At 46.6% G+C, this 20,352-nt stretch overlaps 1 protein-coding gene across 1 annotated transcript in view; it reads left to right on the forward strand.

Moving 5' to 3' along the window:
• The window catches only part of PLXNA4 (plexin A4), a 451,603-nt gene that overhangs the window by 285,332 nt on the left and 145,919 nt on the right, over nt 1-20,352 (forward strand). The window contains exon 4 of the mRNA XM_086611134.1: nt 2,887-2,987. Coding sequence (XP_086467260.1) covers nt 2,887-2,987 — 101 coding nt within the window. The remainder of the gene's footprint in view (nt 1-2,886; nt 2,988-20,352) is intronic.

The raw sequence follows: 20,352 nt of genomic DNA on the forward strand, positions 1-20,352 counted from the left end.
CCTTTGTTTTTTGTAGCTTCTTTCTTTATTAATTAGAAGTTCTGACACTTACAGCCCAAGACATTTATCAGCATGGTAGAATTTTAATTAATCTCTCAACAAAGCTACTTGAGGTGAACTCATAAAAGGTCTCATATAGCAGGAATAACACTTAGCACTGTGAATGGTGACACAGGACACCTGCTAGTTTGGTGTGCTTGACAGGATGTGGGATATAGCTTGGTGCAAGCTCATACTGCAAAGCTGTGCTCTTTGGGACAGTGACACAAGCAAGGTGTGCTCCTACACAACATACAAACTATACCCTATAGAGACCGAGTACCCAAAATACACTGACAAGAAAGCATTTCTGCAAAGATGAAGATCTGAATTCCCAGTAGGTTCCTCCTGCCTCTGAAAGGAGCTTGGATATCGTTTGATGGCTAATTAAATAAAAATAATAATAGAACCTACAGAGATCGTTTTTTATCTACCCTTTTTGTAGCAATTTGTGAAGAAATAGCAAATTTCAGTCCTCTAGGACTTCTTACTTGTACATAGATCATAGTCACAAGTGGATTTTGACTCAGAACATTCAAACCCAACGTTACTAGATGTTGGAAGAGTGCGTGTGCTGATCTAAACTTCTCAACCAAGGCTCACTTCTATAAGACAGATGTAAACTAGCTCAGAAACTGAGGTTCAGAAAAACTATCTACAGCTAATGGGGATAAACTGAACAGCACCATAGGTTAAACTGGGGGTAGTCTGGGTAGGAACTGCAGAGCTAATCCCTACTGTGTTCACAAATTTTTAATTACAAGGTGGCGATTACATCTGGATTGCATTTGGATTGAGGAATGACAGATTTACAGTATTTCAAAACAGAATTATCTGCCTCTTCTGGAAATACTCTGATGTTCGCAGTGCAGACATGGTCAAGCCAGATGTGATCAAGGAAAAACAACTCACAATAAATTTTTCTCAGGTGGAAATAACAAGTGGGAATGGCTGACATAAGAAATTATAAGGTGTCCATCCCCTGACGTCTTCTTGAAAAAGTTGTATGTCTTTTTGGAAGTTGGATATAACACAGACTATTGGGTTCAACGTAAGTCTAGTTGGGTGAAATTCTGGAACATGCAATTTATATTTGATGAACAGTTGGTACTTTCTTGACCTTAAGCTTAAGAAAGATGTAACAATTGCATTCGTGGCCAAGCCATCTTACCTTTGAAACTTCTTGATACTTACAGAAGTTTGAATGACTCACTCCCTGTTTTGATCTTCCCATTTTCGTTGCTTTGTGGTCTGTCCTGATTGTGCTCTTATGCTCATGGCAATAGATTCAATTTGAGAAAGATGTTTTTGTGGTTGGTTTTTTTTTTGACATTCTCCCTTTTTCATCAAAAGCTTTCAGTAGCCACAGTTGGTTTCTTTGGGTGACTTGACACAGACAATGGTGCAATGGCAATCATATTTCTATTAGAAGTTTTCTAAAGCTGCAGCCTGCTAGAGGTAAAAATACAGATTTTTGGCTTTTGCTCATAGACTATCTACAGCCATGCAGGGTGTCTGTATAGAGGTTAGGAAGACAATTTCTGATACAAACAGAAAAGGTCTTCATAAGTAGCTGGAATTTTTCCTGATATGTATTGATACATAAAAGCCAGTTCTTGGTTCATCTACAGACACAATCAGAATGAATCTTCATCTATCACTTCACAGCTCAAACCCTCTTGAATGTTGCACCAAGTAAAAAAATTGTCATTGTCATTTGTCACAAGTAACTGCTCTGCAGTTTATCGTTGGCAGTTCTCAGTGGTGTTTCATCAGGATAATACCACACTATATCATCTGAAGGAATAAACTCTCCCTGCTGACATGAGCTGGGGTGAAGGCACTGGCAATTGACTGTATATTATAGAAGCTCTCTGAAGCTTGTTCAATGGGAAAGAGACTATCAGGTCATTGGACCCAAATTGTATGCTTTGGCTTCAAAAGATGTCAGGGGCTTACAAAACCTAATAGGAATGAAAAGGCTCTGGTCCGTTAGACAGGGGGTCAGGTTAGGCAGTCCCTTCTGTCTTTGAAATCTCTGGCTGAAATACTTTAATTAAAAAGGAAGAAGTGAAAAAAAAAAAAAAGATAATAAAATGCAGTGTTTTGGAAGTAGATGGGTGTTTCAGGTCACCCTCCAATGTCTTCTGAGCTGCGAAGTCAGGGTGACAGCAAGCTCATTCAACACCCAGGCTGGTAGCCTTTGTTCTTCTCCTGCTGGGAGCAACTTCTCCGGGGATGGCACAACTGATGGTTGAAAAGGTGCACGGGCAACGGGGAGTGGAGCTAACGCTTTCCTGTGACTGGTGGTGGTGTGGGAGGTCATGGGACGGAGATAAAGATGTCATGAGACCTCAGTTCTCACAGGAAGCCAGAAAGCAACAGGATCCGCAACCAGAGTGTAGGAGAGCGTTGAGATCCACTGAGTTTAACTTGCTGCAGAAAATCACACCTTGTTTAACTCTCTCATGGTACCAGGTCACCACAGGCTACACACAGCCTGCCTGACTTGCTGATTCCCTGTGAAACTGTGAGAGTGAGGTCATCTAGCAATGAAGTGTGAAAGGCCATGGGGAAGAGGCAAGGCCAAAGGGAAGGTGCTCATCTCAGCAGAGGTTACACCAAGTAGAGTGCTGATCTGGACAGAGGTTGCACCTGGTTGAACTCTGGAGCAATCTGTAGTCACATCCTTGTCTGCCCCAGGCCTGCCAAGCTCTATAGGGTTGTTCCTCTGTCATGAGAGGCACCAGGAGAAGAGAACAACGAGGGTGGTACATCCATCGAGTCATTATGGACGTTGCTGAGCCCGGTGAAAATCCTGACAGGTTGTCCCCTTTCCTCCTGCAGCTCACTCGGGTGCCCGTGGAATCATGTAGCCAGTACGAGACCTGCAGCGAGTGCTTGGGCTCAGGCGACCCTCACTGTGGATGGTGTGTTCTTCACAACACGTAAGTACCTGCTGATGTTTGCCACCTCCCAGCCCCACTTTTCCCCCAACCATCTTCCCTCAATGACTGTGGTAACACATGGCAGAAATGCAAAATGCTGTCCCAGTCCCTGGCTGAGACAGGTGAGTCAATGAGTCACCCAGGTACCTCCAGCAACGTTTCTGGGACTTGCTGGGGGAGGCTTTGTTTAACTAAGAATAATTCTTGGAAGACAAGGGAAGAAAAGAGTGATAGAGAGTGGTCAGATCTCCTCAACCTCCTGATCCGCAGTCTGCTGACTGCACCAAAAAAGCACCTGTCTACCCTGATGCACTTTGAATCAAACCCTCCAGCAGCTCTTGTCTAGGTGACAATGACCCTCTTGTTTCCATTTCTTAAGGCAGTTTGGCTCTGACCAGCAACCTGGCTCAGACACTTGTGTCAGTACTTCCAACTTTCCACTGCTGACCTGAACCTCAGACTTGTGATGATCTCCGTTGCCCTTAGAGAGGAATCAGATCCCCGTAAGCATCACGGGGTCCACTCTAAGTTAGATTTCCAGGGGACTTTATAGTTTGTATGCTCACTGTGGAAAAACGTTGACCCTGAGGTTGAGCGTTTGTCCTGTGTGGGTCAACTCAACTGTGCCAAATGAGCACAAATAAGCCAAACTGCTCATTTGGCTTATCTGGCCAGGATGCTGAGCAAATTTGTCTATATCCACATTCTTGGGCTTCTATATTACAGGTCAAAAGGGGACCTCATTTCACCATTTTGTTATTCTACAGTTCTGACTTATCCAGTGTCTTGCAAGGAGCACCGGATCTGGGTGTCCTCAGGACTGGGCGATTAGTTCATTGGCTTTGTTTTCTGTAGGCTTTTTAATGATACTATTGATCTTGAAGTTTCCTCCCTGCAGCCTTCGCTGCCAGTGATCTCCTCCTGCAGAGAGGCCTCTGCCAAAGCTGTGAAGAGGGAGGTGTCAGGTTGGCTGAGCTCCTGGCTGTGAGTGGCAGGGTGGTCTCATTTGCCAAGAACCTCTCAGCAGAGACAGTGTCTGGAAAGTACATTGGATCTGTCTAACCAAACATCTCCAGCTGAGTGTGGCTCTGCAGGGTGCTGTCACTCCAAGTCTCACAATGTCCTTGGCAGCGATGGAGAGTTTTTCTGATGGACCTTGCTATTGCAGTGTGTCCGTCTTCTCCCACTGAGTTCACCTCTGAATTCTTCCTGTTGCATTGCAAACTCTCCTGGTGAAGGCAGTGATCTCTGTTTTTAAAAAGGAAAAAAAGGAAGACCCAGGGAACTACAGGTCAATCAGTCTCACCTCTGTGCCCAGCAAGAGCATGGAGCAGATCCTCCTGGCAACTATGCTAAAACACATGGAAAATAAGGAGGTGATTGGTGACAGCCAACATGGCTTCACTAAGGGCAAATCTTGCCTGACAAATTTGGTGGCCTTCTTTGATAGGGTTACACAGTTGGTGGATAGGGGAAGAGCAACTGACATCATCTACCTGGACCTGTCCAAAGCATTTGACACTGTCCCACGCAACATCTTTGTCTCTAAACTGGAGAGACATGGATTTGACAGATGGACCACTTGGTGGATAAGGAATCGGCTGGATGGTCGCACTCAAAGAGTTGTGGTCAACTGTTTTGGGTGCTGTTTAATGACTTTGCTGGTGACATGGACAGTGGGATCAAGTGCACCCTCAGCAAGTTTGCTGACGACACCAAGCTGTGTGGTGTTGGGGACACGCTGGAGGGAAGGGATGCCATCCAGAGGGAGCTTGACAGACTGGAGAGGTGGGCCTGTGAGAACCTCATGAAGTTCAACAAGGCCAAGTGCAAGGTCCTGCATGTGGGTTGGGGCAATCTCAAGCACAAGTACAGGCTGGACAGAGAATGGATTGAGAGCAGCCTGGAGGAGAAGGACTTGGGGGTGTTGGTTGAGGAGAAGCTCAACATGAGCCGGCACTGTGCGCTGGCAGCCCAGAAAGCCATCCATGTACTGGGCTGCATCAAACAAAGTGTGGCCAGCAGGTCGAGGGAGGTGATTCTACCCCTCTGCTCTGCTCTCATGAGACCCCCCCTGCAGTACTGCGTTTAGCTGTGGGACCCCCAAAATAAGAAGGAAATGGAACTGCTGGAACAAGCCCAGAGGAGGGCCATGAAGTTGATCTAAGGGCTGGAATACCTCTCCTCTAAAGATGGGCTGAGAGAGTTGGGGCTGTTCAGCCTGGAGAAGAGAAGGCTCCGGGGTGATCTTATTGCAGCCTTCCAGTACCTAAAGGGGGCCTACAGAAAAGCTGGAGAGGGGCTTTTTACAAGGGTGTGTAGTGATAAGACAAGAGGTAATGGCTTTAAACTGAAAGAGGGGAGATTTAGATTACAGATAAGGAAGACATTTTTTACTGTGGGGGTGCTGAAGCACTGACATAGGTTGCCCAGAGAGATTGTGGCTGTCCCATCCCTGGAAGTGTTCAAGGCCAGGTTGGATGAGGCTTTGAGCAGTCTGATGTAGTGCAAGGTGTCCCTACCCATGGCAGAGAGGTTGTAACTAGATGATCTTTAAGGTCCCAGACCATTCTATGATCCAGTTGAAGTGATTCTCTTTGCTACTTCTCCTTTCCAGAACAGAAGAAAAGGGAACAAACCTGTATCATATTCCAACCATCTATGGATGCTCTTTAGCTTGTGCGGCCCTCATGCAAAGCCACAACAGTTGTCTTAATTTCAGATCGGATCTAGGTGACCCATCCCAAAATGTGTGCAAAAACAACTTGAGGTCTGGAGTCCTTGGGATCCTTAATCCCTTAAGCAATCCTTGACAAAACAGGCCTCAGTTGAGGTCTGGTAGGCATGAACCCATGAAACTTTCACCCTGTTGACCTGAGAATATTTCCAAATGATATAGATCTGTAGAGTTTCCATCTCTTATCCTGCATCCACTCTACAGAGCACTGTGTGTTTTATTGTCAACGCAGGGACAGCACAGACTATGCACAAGCAGTATGGGGAAGCATTAATTTGGCCGTTGATTGTGCCACAGCAATGCTAGATATTTCATCTCCTTCCAACCAGGGTCAGTGGCAACAAGCAATCAATACATCCAGCAATAAATCCTCAAAAGGCAAGAAAAGGGGCAGAGATGATTGCAGATTGCCCAGCAGCTCATCGTGAAGGAGTGTCAGAAATGTGATGGCTGGCGGCGAGTGACAGTGCAGAAACCCCCGTACAAACTTGGTCCTTCAAGGAGAAATTTGGCCTGGCAGTCTAGACCTGGTTGACAACGGGATCCTCATGATCTCCTCCCTCTGGTCACTTAAACTCTGTTCTTTACCCAAAAAAGAATCACCTCTTATTTACGTACATTGCAGCAGGGCCACTGAGATTAATTCCCTGTGGATTTTTTTGAAGCAGTTGGAAGGCAAATGTTATCAAACCCCACACCAGTCTGTTCCTTCCCCGTAGTTTCCATTGCAGACAAGAGATCTGATTTCCAGTACTGGTTTGGAAGGGCTTTTCAGTGCAACCTCAGGTGTTCCTCTTTGGGTCTCAGCTTCCTCCTCCTTTTAAGCAGCCCTGAGAGCAGAGGAGCCAATTACATCCCATTCAACAAATTTTGTCTGGGCAGGATGTTCAGGGTAAGAGGCCCTTATTAGCACTTTTTGCACATCAGAAGCCCTTAAGATTCGTTAACAGACTTTTCCTCAAGTGGGGTGCATGGTCAACAACTCCTGCACGAGGATCTCTGGGGAAATGTGCTGTAAACATTTCCCTGCGTGAGTGCTCACCCTTCCCTCTTCCCTCCCAGTTGGGAATCCCAGGGGCTTCGCAGTGCGCGGCTGAATCCAGTGATGCTGATGCGGGATTTGTATTGTGGGAGGGATGGGAGAGGCAGTCGGGCTGTGAAAGATCTGAGGTAGAGTGGTACTGGAAACCAGATCGCCTGTGGGCAAAGCCATGCCTTTCCCTCATCATTCTTCTCCAGTATAAACCATCAAGAGGAACACTGGGAGACAGGTGAAAACAGCCAGATGGAGTACAACATCTGTGTTTTTGTCGCTCCCATGCAAATCTCTCTTATTTTGGGGTTTGCACTTCAAGGGCTGATGCAGACCCTTTTCCCCAGCCCCCCATTTCCAAACTATCCTCAGCTCCCGCCACGAGAGAGGTCTGGGGACGCCTGGGGACAGCTCTCCATCCATCGTCTCGTGGCGGAGCTGGGCTGTCTGCGCGGAGGGCAGTGTGCCAGGCCTCAGGAATCGATTTCCACGGCTCCTCTGTCCTAACCTTACACCGAGAAACTCGAGTCCGCTGAGAGAAAAAGAGACAGACAGACCCACAGACGGCCGCAGGAGAAAGGAGGGGGGGAGGATTGATTGACTTCTGCCCCGAGAAGGGGACAGATGATACGGAGCAGGTCACCAGAGCTTTTCATCTCTGTATCTTTAGCCCCGATCTTGTCCTCCCCCTCCCTTTCCCTCCCATAGCTCAGCTCCCTCCCGGGCTCTGCTCAGGTCTCTTTAGGCGGCGATGAATCATTTAGTTGGTGTAAATTGAAAATGCGGCGCTCGGTTGCTGCGTGGGTCTCCAGGGGAGGGCGAGGGGCCGGGATGGGAGCAGGCGGGGGGAAGAATGGGACTGAAATGCTGATAGCTGGCACAGAGTGCTCACAAGGTCGGCGCAATGTCAGCAGCCCAAACTGGGGCTGAAGTGTCCAAAGATGCCATCCAATATCTGATGACCCCTCTAAACCTCCCAGCATGTTTCTTCTCTCTCCATCCATATCCAAACTATTACCCTCCCTGACCTCCTTTCCCCCTCACCTGCAGAGATAGCTGAGGGTCTTTGCCTCCGGAGGAAGGACAAACCCTTCTGCAGCTGGATGAGCCCTCGCTACCCCTGCCTGGCCCAGCACTGGCTCTGGAGCAGACATGCACAAGCCCTGATCCATGTGCACGTGGTGACCTCGCAAGTTTTCAGCCCTGCACGATGTCTCTGGGTTGTTCTTAACTCCCCATCCGCCAGCAGAACGGATGTTTGGGGCACAAGAGCATCAGCAATCCCATAGGCAAGGGCAACATTTTATAAAGCAGAAATACTGCTGGGTGCAGAAGGGACCTGTCCCAGGCTCTGTTCCGTTAGCTGTGACTCCTAGATTTTTTTTCCATCCTCACGTAGCCTCTGTTTAATTCCGGGTTTAATAATCCAACATGCACAAGCACAAATCCAACATGTCCTGAAGGGAGGTTGCAGCCCCTTGGCACCAGTCTCCGTCTGCTTCTGAGATCTGCCCTCGCTGTTATGGAGACGTCTTGGCCAGCAGGTCATAAGTTGCAATCACAGAGGAAAATAGTCCAATTTTCTGGGAGGATTTGTGATACTTCAAAACTTTTTTTTCCAGCTTGCAGTGGGACAACTATTTTTTTAATAAGAAATGTTCTTGAAAGCCTTTTTAGAAGGGGCTGATACTGTTTGGCAATTGGAGAATGATTCATTAAGACCTCAGAAGTTCTTATTTTGGGATTTTATTGCAGGTTTTGGGAAACTGCTTAAAATTTTGAAATAAAAAGTCATTCTGAAGCACCACTTTTTTTTAAAACTTTTTTTTTTTTTATTAAAATGAAGCATTTGAGCATCTGTGACTTCTTTCTCCCCCAGAAATCTTGACCATAGAGACATAGCAAAGCAGGCCATCAACAAACACTGTTTGGAGGGAAGAAAGTTTGTTTAAGCATCCCCAGTCTGTCCTACTGTGGAGGTAGCAGAGCCACGGGTTGGCTCTGCCCTCTGCACTCCTCTGCTCTTCTATGAGTAGTTACACACATACTTTATGGGTCCTTCTGGCACCCAAGAACCTCACTTGGGGACCTGAGCTGGCTCTGTTGGCTTTGCACCCCAGTTTGAAGAGCATGTGCCAGGAGATGCTCCCCTACTCCTTGGGGTAGGATGGAGTGGCTTCTAGCAGGCATCCTAACCCCATGGATGAAGCAACAACAGAGGGGTCTTAGACATGGGCCATACCTGTCACCTTCCTGCATCCCTTTGGTGGGCTCTGGGTTGGTCAAGGGATGACCAAAGTCTGGTATGCACGGTTACTCAGGTTGAGTTCACCGTGGATTAACTGGGTTGCTGCAGTTTATGAGAAACTTGAGAAGCCATATGAGAGTTTTTTGATTTCCCCACAAGAGCACAGCCCTGTTCACAAGGTTTTTATGTTGTCCTCTGGCAGCAGATACTTACCCCAGTATCTGGGAAGTTGCCCTCCATGTGCTCCTGCTCTTCCCATCTGCCTTGTAGCTGCAGGATCCTCGTGTACCCAGAAATCACAGCTATAATTTCTAACACGATATGGAGGGAAAAAGACACTTAAACAAGTTGTTTTCTAGGGAGTGAGGGATTAGTGTGGAGGGGGAGGGAGGTTTGTTATCCATGCTGAGACTCATTGCCAGAGCAGTGAAAAAAAAAAAAGAAAAAGTTACAAAGTGCAGCTCCTGCTGTCTGGTCTCAGCAGGTAACCCAATGCGATACGGCTTGCAGAGGCTCATTGATCGTCCCTGGCTTTAACTTTCTTGGTCAAAGTCTTCTGAATCACTAGAGAGTCTCGAGTAACCTAAGCTGCTGCAATAAGACCTTTTTTGAAGGGTCTTTTTCTGCTTGACTTTCTGCCGTCTGAAAGACTGCGACTGTCTTTCAGGCTGAGGTTTTTTCTTTCTTTTCCCCTTCACCTCCTCTCTTTTCCTTCCCAGCCTTTTCCTCCGCTTGCGCAGGGGAGGGAGGATGTCGCAAATGCTGCGTGGGGAAGGGGCCCTGGGAAGGGCTGTACGGATCCACCTTCAGCGACCAAGCAGGGCAGGAGGGTAGAATGTCACACCCAGTCCTGTGCTACTTCAAGGTCTAACAGATAGTAAAAAAAGAGTGATTTACTGATTCCTGCAGGGGCTTGTGATCCTATAAACTCTCAGCATCCACTGCAAGAAACCATGGCCTCAGCTATCTCTACTTCATATTCCCCATGCTGCTTTGTCCCAAGGTGCAAACTGGGGTCCGTTCAGTAACGTAGAAATTTGCAGGTTTTGTGTTTGCCTGGCACCACGAATGTCTTCACAATCATGGCTGGTGTCTTTTCTTTAACAGGAAAAGCTTTCTGTATCTTTTCCTACTTTAGCATCATCTTTCCGTGGGTCAGCTCTTGGTGCTTTCAAGTACCTGGGAGATCTCTACATGCCAGAGGTACATGACGATTGTCCCAATCTTCCTAAATGTGGATCAGTCACATAATGAGTGAAAGATTTCCATAGAATCATAGAATTATTTGAGTTGGAAGGAACCTTAAAGATCTTCTAGTTCCAGCCCCCCTGCCATGGACAGGGACACCTTCCCCTAGATCAGGTTGCTCAAAACCCCATCCAACCTGGCCTTGAACACTTCCAGGGATGGGGCATCCACAACTTCTCTGGGCAACTTGGTCCAGTGTCTCACCACCCTTGTAAAAAATTTCTTCCTTAGATCTAATCTAAATATCACCTCTTTCAGTTTAAAGCCATTGCCCCTTGTCCTGTCACTACATGCCCTTGCCAAAAGTCCCTCTCCAGCTTTCTTGTAGGGTCCCTTCAGGTACTGGAAGGCTGCTAGAAGGTCTCTTTGGAGCCTTCTCCTCTCCGGCCTGAACAACGCCAAGTCTCTCAGCCTGTCTTCATAGAACAGGTGCTTTACCCTCTGATCATCTTCATGACCCTCCTCTGGACTTATTCCTACAGCTCCATGTCCTTTTTCTGGTTTTGTGGACCCCAGAGCTGAACGCAGTGCTGCAGGTGGGGTCTCACGAGAGCAGAGTAGAGGGGCAGAATCATCTCCCTTGGCTTTCTGGGCTGCCAGCACACATTGCCGGCTCATGTTGAGCTTCTCATCAACCAACACCCCCAAGTCCTTCTGAGGGCTGCTCTCAATCAAATCCTGCATTGCCTTGGAAACTTGTAGCTGACTGGGCTGATCTTCCCCATCAAAGGGGAAGCTCAGAGCTATTGCAATTGCTGTTTAATTGCTGTGTGTCTGAAGTATTTGGAGGCATTTCTCATTGCAACAGGAGATTGCCAGATACATGCTGTTGGCACACAATGGGGAGAAAAACATAAATGACAGGGCGGGGAAAATAATCACAGGAAATTTGAAATCTTTCATTCGGTTTGAAAGTCTCCAATCAGTTGATTGGCAGTGTTAGCACTGCCAGTCAATGGTGGTAAAGGTAGGAGTGAACCAGCTGTCAAGATGCCTTGTCTCCAAACAGTGTTTGGTTTGACTCCTCTCCGGTCACAGCTGGTGCTCAGACAGCCATGCACATGGCCTGTGAACCTCTCCATCTGATAGCAAGGGAAAGTGGAGTCATCTTCCCACAATTGGCCTTGGCACAGAGTGATTCCCACTTCTTCTCAGGTAGTTATCGAAACTGGAGACGGCATTTCAGCCTTGGCACAGAGGGATGGGCACAGCAGGGGGGCTCCGTAGAGTGACATTGGCCCATTAAGCGTTCTGCATTGAGCCTGGATGATCTTTAATCTGTCTGCTGAGGTATAGCTAAAGTACCCATCATTTCACACCTAGGCGTTGCCTCTCCTTTGGAGCAGAGGAAATAGCCCCAAATGTGACAGCTCTCCAATGGCCTTTTGAAATGAGATCGGGGCTCTTAGTCCAGAGAGCAGGAGGAAATTCTTGGGATGGGGAGCATGCCTATTGATGGTGATAAAGCCCCGAGTGAAACGGAGGCTCCTGGGAATCCCATTTTGCTACAGATGGGCGACGGCATTGAACAATAAACTATGAACCAGCACCTTTCAACAGATGAGACGATCACGAGCCCTGGAGAGCTGACCCATCGCTGTACCCTCATGTTTTACGTCCAGTGCCTCTGATGTCCTTCCATTCCCTAGAGCCATTGTATCCCTTTTGAGAGCACTTTTGCTGCTCCAGTCTACCTAGCAGTTCAGGGCAGAGCTGTGCCCTTCACAGGTTGATTATCTCGGTGGCCGTGCCTGCCTGAGGCAACTCGGGGACAGCGCTGGGCACTGCGGACTGTAAGACACAGGAGTGTGGTAAATGTGTTTTGATAACAACCTTCTTCCTTGATTAGCTTATTTTGCTAGAGGGCAGTGGGGAGGGGTGGGAAGATAATTAGTTTATGCAGTGAGTTCCAGCAGAAGCTTTCTGCTGATGCAGCCTTGTGAGTCAGGTGTCCTACTTGGAATTTGTCTCCGTCACAGACACGTTAGCTGCTCAGGTTTAGCACTGCGGAAAGTTTGGCCCTTGCAGAGGAAGATCTCGGGGGTTTCTTCTTCTCTGATGTGAAACACAGTCGCGCAGTCTGCTATGGGCTAGGAGGTGTGTCTCGTGCTAGGACATGCAATGAGAAAGGAATAATGCGGCTCAGTGGTTTCTGGGGGGCTTCTAGAGGAACTTCTGTGTGTTAGTTCTCTGACAGGGAACACACTTTCATCCTCTCAGCATTGCCCTTGCTCTGAGACACCAGACACTGGTGGGTGGTATATCTAGATATCCAACAGGACACATCTAGAATAACAGCTAGGGATGGAACAGGGACAGGGTAAAGCTGTATGACCACCTTGCTCAGCTTAGAAAGCTTCTCAGATGTGCACTGGAGTTGAGCTGGAGTTACAGGGGCTGCCACAGAGGAGGAGTGTACCCTGACTTAGGTTAAAAAGTGGAGGTTGACAGAGTCAGCAAGGAGACCTAGATAAGGAGTGGTAATATAAGGACTTAATTCAGGTGCCTAAACACAGATGTATGGAGAACGTACAAGGAGAATTTGAAATATAGGTGGTTTTATTTGTGCAAGGAACTCAATTCAGTTGCCCAGCTGTGCTGTCTGCTGCAACTGGAATGCCTTGAGTATCTGAGATGTTCACCTGGGGCTGGCAAATATGACACAGATTCTACTGGAGACCTGTTTCCTCTGGAGGATAAGATGAGGACCAACTGGAGCCCTAAGGACATTTCAAGTGGCATTAGAATTCTGTGTGTGGGCAACAAAATAGAACCCAACCCCAGCCTGGGATGTCCGCTCTGCACATATTCTTGGGGTGGCCAAGATCCAGGTCTTGGGTCTACCCAGTCTCACTCCTCCCATGAGTTTTAAAGTCCTTCATGGTCCTAATTTGAAATAAAGCAGGACTAGGGTTTCCTGCAAGGTTGTGCCTCACTCCAGAGCAGACCTAGAAAGTGTCATGATATATGGATGGTTCGGGAAACTCAGTCTCAGTCACTGGGCTGTTTGTAGGGAATTTCTCTCTGTCTTGCTGTTGGATGCTCCCTGGTGCCTCTGCAGCCAATGATCTGTCCATGAGGGAAAATGGCATGCCAAATGAGCCCTCCCCAGGGCAGAGGCACGTCTGCCTTCCACCCTTTCTTCTGTGACATTTCAGCATTCTCAGCCTCTCACTGATCTCAGAAGGGAATGGTGGGGGCGGAGGATCAGGAAGCTCTTCCTCTTAAGAAAAAGCACAGTTAACCTTTAAGGTACGTCTTTGTCCAGCCTCACCTTCTCCATGGATCTGCACACATGTACTCCTACCCATAAATGTAAGTTCATCATCTTACATGAGACTTTGAGCAACCTGGTCTAGTGGAAGGTGTCCTTGCCCATGGCGGGGAGGTTGGAACTAGATTATGTTTAAGGTTCCTTCCAACCCTAACCATGCTATGATTCTATGATCTTCCGTTGCACACTTCCACATTCTGTGTCACCAGCATGTGTGCCTCCAGCCTCTAATTCTCCCTACTGCTCCCATACCCCTCTGCACTCGTTCCTCCAAGCAAAGGTGCAGAGGCTGATGTTTTCACAATTGGCTTTTGTATCAGGCAGACTTCATCTCCCCCATAGTACTGTGGTCCTAGAGGCAGGTTGTATGAGTTCACAAGAGCTTCTGAGGTTGAAGCTAATTATCTCATCCTGCTGCAGGACTTTTTCTTTTCTTTTGTTTGGTGAGTGGGTCTGAGCAACTCATCCTTCTGTTTTCTTGAACATCTTGCCTTCTATCATTTTCCACTTCAGATATGTCCTTCAGCTGCTTTTGAATAGCATGCCATTAATAGGAGGAACCATCTACCAAGACAGACGCAGATATTTTAGCTCCATGAACTACAGGAGACAGATCTCTGGCCTTGTGGGGAGATATAGAAGTCCTTCCCTCGAGTACAACATGACATGCAAGTAAAACGTCTTGCAAATGAACCTCCCCAATTGCCCCAGCAGTAAAGAACAAGCCTGAGTGTCAGTTGGCTGCAGCTTTCTGCTGGGCTCACCAGTGCAGGTCAGCTACAGAGGAGAGCAGGGAAAAACCAGCCCGTTGCCAGGTTATGTGAGAGACAAGTGGCAGTTCTGGACATGAAACAATATTTCTTGCCTCCTGTTTCAAGAAATAGATTGGACCAAATTAATTTCTGCTGGGGTAATGGGTGCATTTTTAATAGAGTCTCATCTCTGGAACCAGTGGCTAACACAGCTGGATGCAAGAAACCAGGATATTCAAAGAAAATGTGTTTTCTTGTCATCTTCTCGCAAGAGAGGCCAAATTCACAGTGAAGAACTGATGTGTTGGTTGTGAATTTCTTCTGCCACTGGCTATGGGTTCTTTATGCTCTGCAGGGACATGGGGCAGCCCCACTGCGAGCAGGCATGGCTGTGTCCTGTAACACAGCATGCACCAGCCCCTGCTCATGGAAGGAAGGGCAGGTTTCTGATTATTTTCCTCCACTTTTTGCTTCCTTGCCTAGGAAGCACCACTAAATAGCACATCTTTTTGTTGATTATCATGTCGCAAAGACTAAGGAGAATGTTGAGGGCAGAGAATTACATTGAGGAGGAGCAGAAGTGCTGAAGAGTCTGCTGAGGTGGAGCTGGAGGATGATTCTGCCTAACTTGGCTAAAAGGATTTGATGGGTTGTGAATAACATGAGGACGTGGGAATTGGTGTGGGCTGAAGGTCTGAGGCACTGTTGTAAGACAAGATCTAGAACAGTTTCTGACCAGGAAAACAAGTTCTGGACCCCTTGGTACATTTAGGAAGGGATGCCAGCATGATTCCCTGGTTATAAAATTTTCCATAGGCAATATTAATTTCCCTGCTCTGCTGTAGATACCTTGCATGATTTTGAACAAGTTACTTAAGACAGGATTTATCTCATCTACTACTTGGTTTCTTGTCTCAGAAACTAGTGAATAGAGAGGTTTTATCTAAACTCATTCATTGCAACCCTGAGATGTTTAAGGCCATGGGGTGAATTGCCCTCTGGAAGTGCTAGTTTCTTTTAGTAGCTACTGAGGGAACTTAAATGACTATATCAAACAATGCCCAACTTACAACGACTCTGATCCTGAATTTCCTTGTGTTTTAGCCCCTCATTTGTAGGGGAGGAGTAACAGTTCCTCACCTCTCAGGCAGCTGTGGGGTCCAAAGCCTTAAAGCACCTTGGACAATGAGTAGCTTGCAGAAGTCCTATAGGGAGCTGGATTTGATGACTGCAGGCTCCCGGACAGTACTGGCTATAAAGCATGACAATAATTATTTCATCTCACCAGTGGCTGAATAAGTTTTGAGTTTGTTTAATTAAAGCAGAAGGAGCCTTAGCAGACATGGCAAGGTGCAAACACACATGTAGTTCCTTGCTTAACCCAATGAACATACCCAAATTGCCCTGTGCCCTCCTCTGACTGTTAGAGCAGAAGTGGTACCAGAGGGGTTAAGGTAGGCAGGACAGCGAGGTATGAAGCAAACCCTCTGTATCTTGTTTTTCCCTCCCATATCTCATTCCCAATGCCTTCTGCCCCTCTGGCCCCAGGCAGTAAAGGAGATCTACATTTTAATTGAGACATGTTGAGGAAATAATCTCAGTCTACCTCACCCATGCCTGGAAGGCTCCTACCTTGGTAACTTGGTGCAGATGCTAAGTGCACGTTTTGGGGAGGTAAGCAGGGGTGTTTGTTCCAAATCTTTTTCTCTTCTATTTCCATTCCTTCTTGATTCCTAGGTCTGGGGAGGAGGGCAGAAGGCTGGAGCAGTCAATACAAAGTAGATCAGAAAATGGCAGAACCTTGTTTAGACCTTCTTCCTCTCTCACGAGTAGGAGTGACATGCAAAACCCAGCCATGGTATGAACCGACACATTGTGAGGTACTTGGCAGTACTGGGCACACGTCCTTGGGGACCTGGGGAACCGAGTCTTTGCAAGAGGCTGTCCTCTGGTTGCAGTTGCATTCTCTCTACTCCGATCCTCAGCAGCAGGAGTAGAAAGGGGGTCAAGATGCTTCAGATGTTTGAAACGCAGCCTTGTCTGCAGATGGATGGAGAAGGAAAGGGGGTGAAGTGAGGCCTCATTAGTCTCTCGCTTGTATTAACGGCTCTGGGCAGAGGTAGGGACGTGACCACAAGACAACCCGACACCTTTCGTTCTGTTGCAGATGCAGACCTTCACCACAGAGAGGTGCAAGTTTTGCCTGCAGACTCCTAGCTGCAGCAGAGACAAGACACCCCATGAGCTCTGCTTTCCCTTGGCAACCCCTGAGCTGGGAATAGACAGCCAAACACCCCCTGTCTCCAATGTCCTCTTGGAAAGGACATTTTTTCCAGGCAGCCCCACCAAATGAGCACCGGATTATTTTGTGCAGGGCAAGGCGGCAGGATTTCAGTTCTGATAACACCTTCATATTTTGTCTGTTCCTTGTCTCTTAGAGCATGCCTGGCCTGATAAGGTGTTATCAGAGGAGAGCATCTCTGTCGGAGCCACCACTGAAATGTGGCTGGGCCAGAGGTGGCTTTTCTGGGCTCCTTGTAGGCTTCCCTGGCCCTCTTCCACCAGAGCCTCTAAAGAGCCAGCTGATTAATAACGGTAGGAGAATGATGTTGGGATGCTTGCCAAGACCTTTAGCTCTGTGCTTTTCTCAGGGAGAAGAGAAACTGCAAACGTGGATGAGAGCGAATCAATCTGATCCCTTCCTCATTTCACCCAGTCTCAATCTTGCAAACAAACTTACAGGTAACTTTGAGTATATGAGTAACCCAGAAAGTAGGATGATTTTTCTCTCTTAAGCCTATTGTCTCATAAAATTTATTTTCAGGTATAGATCTGAACTCTACAGTCTCTCTGGGTAGAGTTTCAGCATACCTAGATATAAATGTGATTTTCTGCATGGAAGGAGCTTAATTCTTACTAGTACTGTCAGGGCAACAGTGAGTCTCTGCTCTCTGTTCCTCTCTGCTTTCAAGGAACGAAGGCAAAACACTGACTTTGAGGATTTCCTCCCCGCTTTAAGTGCTGGAGGATACGGAGGGGTTGGTGAGAAAGGAAGGAGAGCAGACTTATAGCATAAGCTCATCTGGCCAATTGACAAAATATCATTTGACTGCCTCTTGAGCTGCTCAGGAGCACATCAGTCCAGTTATTGAATGTTATACTTAATCTGATATTGATTGGGGTAAGTTGGAGAGGACAGCCTTTCCCACTACCCTCATTCCTAAATTAAAAAATAGAAAGAGAAGTAAATGTTTTGACTTTTCACTCTGCCTGGATGTTTAGGGAATTTACCATTACTTAAAAAAAAAACAAAAACCAAACCTTAAGAGTGAAAACGTGTAGAATGAATTATAGCAAAATCAATTAATACTAACAGTATCTATTAAATATTGCACTCTTGAGCTTTACGGGAGTACACTGCTGCTCTGATATGATCATGACATCATTAACATAATATAAAGAATAACAAAATCAATAGCTTGCTGAAGCCCAAAATTAAGGCCAAGCAGTGTTATACCATATCTTTAAATATCTGAAATAGCAACTTGTCTCTGTCATGTCAGAGCTATTTGCAGATGAAACATCTCTCAGAAAGTAGATAGGAATTTGCTGGCTCTCCTGTCACTCCTCCGACTATCCCCTTGGGATACTTGGCATGAAGGTTAGCTCACTTTTTCCAACAGTATGGACGCAAACAGAGCAGAAAATCTGATCAGGGTTACATTGGCATAACCCTGGAGGGGCTCCAGAGCAGGCACAGGGTTACTGTGTTGGTAGACAGACAGATGTATCCCTGTGGGGTGGTGACGTGGATGTGGATGAGGTGTCTTCTCTTGTTGACTTGATTTACATTTTATAGTGTTAATATCATGGAGTTTCTTTTGATTAAAGTACCAGGATAGGACACTGCAACTCTTCTGCCTGCCTTGGGGGAAAAAAAAATAAAAAAGAAATGGAGCCAGGACAGGCGTTCAGAAGGGCTGCTTGGGCAAAAAGAGACTGGCATGAGTCCTACTGCGTGTAAACAACAAAGTTGGGCAGAGGTAGGACTGCTGCTTGTGTGGATTTAGGGACTAAATGCCTACGCAAGAGAAAGGGCGTTTAAGATGTGACTAGTCTTGGCCCAAGAGAGAATGGACATAAACTGGATAGGTAGTGTGTAAGTTAGAAGAAGGTTTCTGGCTGGGCTGAGAATGAGTGTCTGAAGTAATCTTCCACGGGGATTAGTGAGTGCTAAAAATATAGCTGGTTTTATGTTAAAACTTGATAATATTTCTGTATAAGCTGCTGTGGAGGAGTTGCCTGCAGAGGCTCTGAGTGAATCAGGAGGTCCTTTCCATCTCTGTGCTTTGTGTGTGGGAGAGCTGGAGTCCTTTTTCAGCTCTCCTTAGGACTCTGACTGTGACCTACCAAGTCTGCATGTACATGTGTCTCCATACGTCCTGGATGCTGAGACTTCATTACAGACCAAGGAGATCCTGCTGCCCATCAGTACTGTCAACAGAGTCTTAAAAGAGACACAGCTTACCCTAAGGTAGATATGAGGCTCCATTCAGTTACCAGAACGTAGGCATTTGGTGGCCTTTTTTTGCTTTGACCAAGTTCTCCATAGGTCCTGTGTCACAGTTGCCAACCCTAGGTGGCTGTCTTGGATACCCTCTATGTAGTCAAGAGAACACAGCCCTTGTGTTAAGAGCACGTGAATCAGTTCTCTGGGCTCTGTTGACTGTACTGAATAAATCCCTTGTCTAGGGAGCTCAGATGTCAGTTCACACACCTAAAGATAGAGACACATAAATTTAAGAGCCTCTATCTACCATCCGAATCCCACCCCTACTACCTCTGGACCTCAGATTTTCCAGCTGATATCACAATCCTAATGGTTTGCTAAGTCTCCAGGAAGACAGTGGGGCTTTGGGTCATGGCACAGAACATCAGTTTTTGCCCCATGGCAGATGTTAGGTAGGGGTAAGTGGTGTTGGCAGCTCATGGTCCTTAGGAAGAAGTGTTTTTTGGGATCAAGGTAGTCAGATTGGAAGGGCTTGAGGTGACAGTGAAATTCATGTTGCTACAAACTACATGATAGAGCAATCTCTCCATCAGGTTAGAAGAAGGGATGCTCTCTTGAGGCAAATTTCAGAGGAAGGAATGCCTTCTGGTTATTAGTTGGAGAAGGGATGAAGAACCACATAAATAAGATCTCCCAGAAGAAGATATCTGTGTGGACCCTCACACCAAGGATTCTTCTTCAAGGGTAGAGATCACAGGTGACAGAGAGAAACAAGCTGAATGGTAGCAGATACAATCAGCAGGTAAACATATAGCTGTGCTTCTGAGGACAACAAGGAATGACGGAGATTTGCCTGCAAGGTAGAGACATGACAGATCCAGATGGATGCCAATGGGAAGAATCCTGGGGTCCTGGTCTGTATAATGCATATTTGTAGTAGTAAATAAAATAACTCCAGGGAATGTTATTTGGCACTGGAAGACAGCTACCTATGCTGCAAAGTTATTAGAATATAGTTTGGCTTGGGCCAACTATCACTCCTTCAAACAATTCCTGGACATATTTTGGAATTAAATGGGTCAGAGAGGATTTCCACTAGGTGTTTTGGAAGTTAATAGAGTTTAATAGCAAGAATGTGATCAGACTATGTCATTTGGCCCCAGGACCAGAGAAAGTTTCCTAGTATTGTTTTATATACTAATGGGATGTAGCCACAGCTCCCAATTGCAAGGAGACAGGGAAATCCTGGAGGAAAGACACGAGCTGTTAAGATAACAGGCTAAAAATCAAGACTTTTACAGAAGCATTTTCTCAACTGCAAAACCAGGCACAGAGACAGTGTTTCAAAGCATAGTTAAGAAAACAGAGTAGGAAAAGTTTATAAGGAATAAGGAAACCTTTTCAAAGAATGGAAGCTGACACAGGAAGGACCCTGGCTGTTGCCAGTTAAATAGAAATCAGTCAAGAAAGAGGTTTTGAAGGTTGACACTCATTGTCTAAAGGCGAAGTTATAATATGCCTTTATCCTTGAAAAGTGATTGGATTGGAACTTGATAAAATTCA

The sequence above is a fragment of the Tauraco erythrolophus genome, chromosome 4 (genome assembly GCF_009769465.1).
Source record: "Tauraco erythrolophus isolate bTauEry1 chromosome 4, bTauEry1.pri, whole genome shotgun sequence".
Lineage (NCBI taxonomy): Eukaryota > Metazoa > Chordata > Aves > Musophagiformes > Musophagidae > Tauraco > Tauraco erythrolophus.